Raw genomic sequence first — 6866 nt, 5'->3', positions numbered from 1 at the left:
AGAGGTTGGGCGTAGCTTGGCTCCCAACAGTCTTGTAGGAAGAACTTTCTGATGGTGAGAGCTGTTCAGCAGAGGAGCAGGCTGCTGCAGAAGGTGGATTCTCCTACGCTGGAGGTTTTTCACACAGGTTGGTTGGATGGCTGCCTGCCAGGGGTGCTTTAGATGTGACCCCTGCATTGCTGTTCTACGATTCTGTGAACACTGTGGGAAAGGCAATCCTGGGACAGGTTTCAGGTGGAGTGGTTAAGAGCGGTGGACTCGTAATCTGGTGAACCGGGTTCGATTCCCTGCTCCTCCACCTGCAGCTGCTGGGTGACCTTGGGCCAGTCACACTTCTCTGAAGTCTCTCAGCCCCACTCACCTCACAGAGTGTTTGTTGTGGGGGAGGATGGGAAAGGAGAATGTTAGCCGCTTTGAGACTCCTTCGGGTAGTGATAAAGCGGGATATCAAATCCAAACTCTTCTTCTTCTTCTCTTGCCCCCCCCCCCAACCTGTGGACACAGAGAAGCCACTAAACCCTGGCAGGTGGTCTCAAACATATGAAGCCATGTCAGCCACCGGCTTCCTCAACAGCAGCAATGAGTTGCAGCCAGCCTCTCTGTACTACACCACCCATGCATGGCACAAGATCTCGCCAATGCAGCTCCACAAACCGGTAGCCCAATCACTGCGAGTTCACAATTTCTTTACAAATCCTTGCCAGCTTTATAAAAACACATAACTGATAAAGAGTCCTGTAGCCCAGCCAGGAAGACGTTACAAACATTGGGGTTCTGAGGGGGGGGCAGACAGGGAGGCTGGGCCGCCCCCTGCAGCCAAATCGAGGGGCAGTTGTGGGGAAAGGGAATCCTTAGAAATGAGCTGTGACGCGATCGATCTCCAGCAAATCTTCCAGGATCTGTAGATGGAAGGGGGGAAAGAGGGTCATTAGGAATTGCCCGGGAGGGAAAAGGGACATTTCTCCATTGCAAGGAACTTCCCCTTGAAAGGCGGTCTTCTGTTACGGCGCAGATCCCTTAGCCCAGTGGTTCCCAATTAGGGGTCCGGGGATCCGTGGCACCATCCCTTGCCAGGGACTCACTTATCTCGTTAATTGCACAGTGAAAGCCACAATAGTGATCCATGGATCACCCAGCCTCTGCTCGTGACTAGCGCTTGCCTGCTGGAAGGGGAAAAACTGGGAAATAGTTGCTGGATGACAAGGGAGCTGGGATTGGGCACAAACTTCTGACACAGTTTCTTAGGGCTCTTGCAATTGGAGGGGTGGAGAGAGAGAGAGAGAGAGAGAATGCAAATGGATTGCTCCACCGATTCACATGCTTATCTTTTTTTTTTTTAATGTAAGGGATCCCTTCCCCTTGTTCCTTAATTTTTAACTGAAAAGAACTTCTAATTGCTTTCAACAACTATCAGGTTTTGAAGAGTCTCCCACTGCTTGGAATTGGGTTTTCAGTGAATCTTGCCTGATAGGTTTGGGGGTTCATGGTTCATCTTGGAAGTCCAACAGGGGAAAATAGGTAAGCAAATTGCCACTAGGATTAGCACAACAGCCTGCCCTCTGATTATTTAGTTTAGTGTTAGAGCTGGACGATTCTTTGTTTTCAACATTGTGATCTATCACCAGCTAAATACCAGTATATGGTGATATATCACAATGACTGGAATTTGTCTCAGCTGCTTCTTCCAAGATACATGGCCCAGCCCCACACGGGGAGCGGATCCTGATGTCTCTCAGGCTAAAGGGCAAGCCGAAGAGTATTGATCCTTTGCAGAACTGCTCAGCGGGGGGGTGGGCGTGGGAGAGGCCTCCCGTTCCCCAGCTGAACAGCTCCAATGCCTCAGAAGGCAGCCTGCCCCCCAGCTGAAGGAGCCCAATGCTTCTCTGGTTTGCATACAAGCATTGGGGCTCCCTACAGCAGGGGGGAGGAGAACTTTAACAGAGCCCCCCACCATCGCCGGCTCGCACAAGCCAGCAGCAAGCTGGGGGCTCCGTTAACTGCTCAACCGAGGGGAGTGGAAACTACACAGTAGAGCAGTTTCACAGAGCCCTCACCCTGCTGCTGTCTGGCTTTGCACAGGCAACTACCATAGAGTTATCAGAATTTTCAAAAATGGGGGGGTCTGTGGCTTGACTTTTGCAAAAGAGGGGGTCCTCAGTCATTAGCTAATTGGGAACCACCGCCTTAGAGGCCACAAGAGCCACCTGGGGGTGGAAGAAGCCCAAGCATTACAATAACAACAGCTACAAATCCAGCTCGGCACAAGTGATTTATGCTCCTGATAAAAACTAAAGGATTCCCTCCCTTATTTCCTGCAAAGGCTGCTCTCAAGGCCACTTGGGTTGAGCTGCCACCCAAGCAGTTTTGCAAGGAGCGCTGCAGGAAATCCCTTGAGACAGAGGCTGGCTGTCCCACAGCGCAGCAGGCACACAATGCGCACCTTGGCTGCTCTGGAGCCGGAAGCAGCTCCTGCCAGAGGAGGTGACCCTTGCCTTCCTGGCTCTCCCCACCCCACCCACTCACAATGTCCGGTGTGGTGCCAATTTTCTTGGCCAGCTCACTGCGCTCCATGGTGCTCAGGTAAAGGTAGCGGTTGAGCAGCTCCCCGTCCAAGACGTTGCGCACGGCGTTCTGCAAGATGCGCCGGTCCATGTGCAGCATCCTAAAGAGGGGCAGGAGGAACATCGTGAGAGGAGTGCTGGGCTCCCTGCCTCATTCAACCCCTCCAGCTCCCAGCAGGCAGCAGGAATGGTGATGGGGTTTGTAATCCTTTAACCAGGGGTCGGCAACCTAAGGCCCATGGGGGTCATTTAACCGGCCCACAAGCTGCCCCCAAATCGAGCCACCTGCTCGGCAAGTCCCTGTGCGCTGCACTAAACTGGCGCAGTGCGGGGACTTGCTTCCATGGTGCCGGAAATCACATCTGTGCAGACACCAGAAATTGCAGGTGCGTGCGCGATCCAGCCCACGGAGGGATCTCTGTTGAAGTGAACCAGCCCAGGTGAGGTAAACCTTGCCGACTCCTGCCTTTAACTAATAATAATAATAATAAAATTATTTATTATTTCTACCCCGCCCATCTGGCTGAGTTTCCCCAGCCACTCTGGGCGGCTTCCAATCGAGTGTTAAAAACAATACAGCAATAAATATGAAAAACTTCCCTAAACAGGGCTGCCTAATCTGATCTTATGTGTGACCCATAACCCAGGGGTGAACTTGGCAGCAGCCAGACTGCTTCTTCCACATGTGGACAGGCAAGGTCTTCTGCTCCCCAGCCAAGTCGCCCATCAGCCCTGAAACAGTCTCGTGCTCTCCCTGCAAGGCCTATATCCCGCCAGTCTTCCTACGGGCAGATTCTGCTTGCAGGAAATGGTGTGGAAGGCACAGGTGCCAGAGTGGCCCATGGCGCTCTGCAGACAGCAGTATGTGCAGAAGGGGATTGCAGAGCTAGACTCCCCTCCCACCAAACATAGGCACATAGATGAGACTGTGGGTGGCTCTTTCCTGCCCTCCAACAGTGCTGCTCCTCAAGGGGCACACAGAGGGGGGTTAAGCGGGGCGGGAGGGGGACTTGAAGAGGCAGGGCCCTGGGAACAAGCTACCTGAAGGCACGCGGGTTGAGGCCGGCATGGTGGGGCAGCATCGTGGTCAGGGCGTTCTGCAGCATCAGCAGGCGCCGGTAGGTCTTCTCTTGCATGGGCAGCAGCAGCCCGATCCCTCCGTCAAGCGTGGCTGGAGGGGGGAAGAAACACCACACCCCCCCTTCAGAGTCAAGGCTCAAGCGGGTGCCTTTGGCTCTGAGAGCATGGACACGTTTAGCCATCTGGATTCCCCCACTCACATAAGTACACCATGGTTTGCACGTAACGCCAAACCGTGGTTTGTTAGAACACCTCAGCCCAGGAGGCTAACCATAGTTTCTGTTCCAGCAACAAACTACCATGTGGGGCCATGATTGACCGTCTCTGGCTTCTCAACCTTGGCTTGTTTTAACTACTGGTTGGCATTTCTGAAGCCCACAGCGTTGTTTTTGCTTCAACCATCATTCGGACATCCCAGCCCAGCTGCTTGCTGAGCTATAGAGGAATATGGAGCAAACAGCTGAGGGAGGAAACCAAGCTCTGCAGAAATAAGCTATGGCTGCTTTGTTTGTCCGTGAGATGACTTGTGCCTTGCTGAAGAAACGATGGCTTGGCATTAAGTGCAAATGTGTCAGCAAGCTCTTGAATGGGAAACTCAAAATGTCACAAGGGTAGGTAATTTCGAACTCATCCCCAAGGCATAAAATTGAGCTGTCTTCACACAAATGTAAAGTCCTTTCCTTCTTTATATTCAGTTGCCAACACTCAAAAATAGAATTCTGGATTTTACAACAAAACCTTCCCAGATTTTAAAATCTTAGAATTTGAAATTCTAAACCTGAAACGCAAGAGGCTGCAGGCTCAGTTCCCTTCAACTCTGGCCAAGATGACTTCCCGGATGTGTCCTTCAGAGGCCCCCTTACCAAACCAGGTGATGTGCTTGTTCTCCCAGGCAATGGATTTCTTGGTGGGCCCCTCCATGGCCCCGCGGCACGGGGTCCTCCAGAAGGCGTTGACATGGGCTCCCACGTGGAAATCGGCCCTGCGGAGGAGGCGCATCCCCCCAAAGCTTTCCTTTGCTGGAGAGAAAAGCAAAGAGGGAGACAGACAATGAGCCTTCGCCCTCTGGGTGCTGCTGAACTACAACTCCCATCAGCCCCAGCGGAGGGGTGGCTGGAGGGCACCAGACTGTTGAAGGCGGCTCAGAGGCCATGCAGTGTGTGGGACAACGTAGGGGCTTGAGCCAGAGATCCAGAGAAAGCCCACCCGGCCCAAACATCTCTTTCCAAAAGCCCCAGCACTCCTTCCTGTTGAGGAAGCGCCAGGATTCTTGTTCCCCGAGCCTGGGAGTCACGTGAGTGATGGGAAACAGGAAGAGGGTCAGATCCAATCTCCCCAGAACAAAAAAAGAAGACACACTTTGATCTCACCTTCTGGCAGATACATGTAAACAAGGAGGTTCCGGTCCCTGTCAGACACTGCAAAATAGAGTAAAACAGATCAATGATGTAGCCTGACTGTGCCAGAAACACAGCTGCCCCTTGCTTGGGGGCTTTTAAACAGAGTGGTCATTTTGGTTGTGATTCCTGCATTGCAAAGAACTGGACTAAACAGACCCTTCCAATTCTATAATTCTGTATTTTGGCTTGTTCCAAATGCAGGGGAAAGGGTTTGTGTTGTTCAAAACACAGATGGGCCGCCACCTTGTAAAGCCCAGGCATGGGTCTGAGTCTTCCCCAGCCCCCAACACCAGCATCCTGGGGCAGAGCCAAGGCTGCTGGACTGAACCCTCCTGAAAGGGCTCCCCCAATGCCACGCTCAGGCTGCTCACCGAGAAATCCCAGCTGAGCGTTGTCCACCATGAAGTCCACACTGTAAACTTCCAGGGGTTTGGCGTCCTGGAGGCGAGAGAGAAGGAGAAGTCAGGCAGGTGGGGCAGGGCTCAAACAGACCCATTCTCCTCTGCCCCACACCCTGCCAACCCTCTAGAGAAGGGTCCACGCCCCATACCCGGCTGACGAGGGAGAGAGTCTTGCTCTCCTCCTGATAGCGGAGCAGCGAGATGCTCTTCATGAGGTCAGCCGCCAGGATGAAGTTCTTGACGCTGATCATCTGGTGGATATAGAGCTGCGTGTCGATGAAGGCCATGCCCGTCAGGTCATTGTCCTTCAAGCTCCATAGGAAGATCTGCAGCAGGGAGAGAGACCAGGCCTCAGCCCAGGCAGGGGGCAAGGGGACAGGAAAGCCCTTCACCTCATCTCCCACTCTCACGTTCCATTTATTTGCTTACTTAATTTCTATACCGCCCTTCATCCAAGGATCACAGTTTGCAATATAAAAACTCAAAAATGCACAACACAGTAGCAGACAAAAACACAGATAGATGATGGTCACAGGGTCTGGGCTGGTTCTTCTCCCCATCTTTCCACTGTACCGTGTTGCTGATGCCTCAAGTTCTGTTTTTCAGCAATTCCTTCTCTAAACCACAGAAAGCTCACCTTGCCAGCCCTGCAAGGCACTTCTGCACTCTAACCACCCCTTTTAATTTGCGCTTTATTGTCATACTGTAAAGCACACCCTGGAAAACTCTCTGAAAAGCGGTACAGAAAGCTTTTACATAAAAGCAGTACAGTGGTACCTCGGGTTACAGACACTTCAGGTTACAGACACTTTGGGTTACAAACTCTGCTAACCAGGAAGTGGTTGCTCCAGGTTAAGAACTTTGCCCCAGGATAAGAACAGAAATCGCATGCCAGCAGCACAGCGGCGGCAGGAGGCCCCATTAGCGAAAGCACGCCTCAGGTTAAGAGAACCGTTTCAGGTTAAGAATGGACCGCTGGAACAAATTAAGTTCTTAACCTGATGAACCACTGTAATGGAAGAAGAGGTCTCCTTTCCAGACACCCCCAAGTCTACACTCTATAAACAGAGTCCACATCACAGAACCATCTCCTTGCAGCCTGGGGGTTACTATCCTGTTTCAACTTGAGGTGTTCAAACTACAGTGGTGCCTCGCAAGACGAAAAGAATCCGTTCTGTGATTCTCTTCGTCTAGCGGTTTTTTCGTCTTGCGAAGCAAGCCCATTGAAGGATTAGCGGATTAGCGCTATTAGCGGCGTTTAGCGGCTTATTGGATCAGCTGATAAGCGGCTTAGCGGCTTAGAAAAAGGGGGGGAGGGGAAAAACCTGCAGGAACTCGCAAGACATTGTTGTCTTGCGAAGCAAGCCCATAGGAAATTCGTTTTGCGAAGCACCTCCAAAACGGAAAACTCTTTCGTCTAGCGA

At 52.1% G+C, this 6866-nt stretch overlaps 1 protein-coding gene across 3 annotated transcripts in view; it reads right to left on the bottom strand.

Annotated features, from left to right (window-relative positions):
* Positions 1-682: 682 nt before the first annotated feature.
* CPSF1 (cleavage and polyadenylation specific factor 1) overlaps positions 683-6866 on the bottom strand; it is a 42198-nt gene continuing 36014 nt past the window's right edge. For all 3 annotated transcript variants that reach the window (XM_083516507.1, XM_083516508.1, XM_083516509.1), the window contains exons 32-38: positions 5592-5768; positions 5413-5479; positions 5012-5059; positions 4505-4660; positions 3603-3732; positions 2524-2662; positions 683-899 (exon numbers count right to left, since the gene is read on the bottom strand). In XM_083516507.1, coding sequence (XP_083372633.1) covers positions 852-899; positions 2524-2662; positions 3603-3732; positions 4505-4660; positions 5012-5059; positions 5413-5479; positions 5592-5768 — 765 coding nt within the window. In that variant the 3' untranslated portion in view covers positions 683-851. The remainder of the gene's footprint in view (positions 900-2523; positions 2663-3602; positions 3733-4504; positions 4661-5011; positions 5060-5412; positions 5480-5591; positions 5769-6866) is intronic.

The sequence above is a fragment of the Podarcis liolepis genome, assembly GCF_965112155.1.
Source record: "Podarcis liolepis genome assembly, chromosome: 8".
Lineage (NCBI taxonomy): Eukaryota > Metazoa > Chordata > Lepidosauria > Squamata > Lacertidae > Podarcis > Podarcis liolepis.
This window is presented reverse-complemented; position numbering and strand designations above follow the sequence as displayed.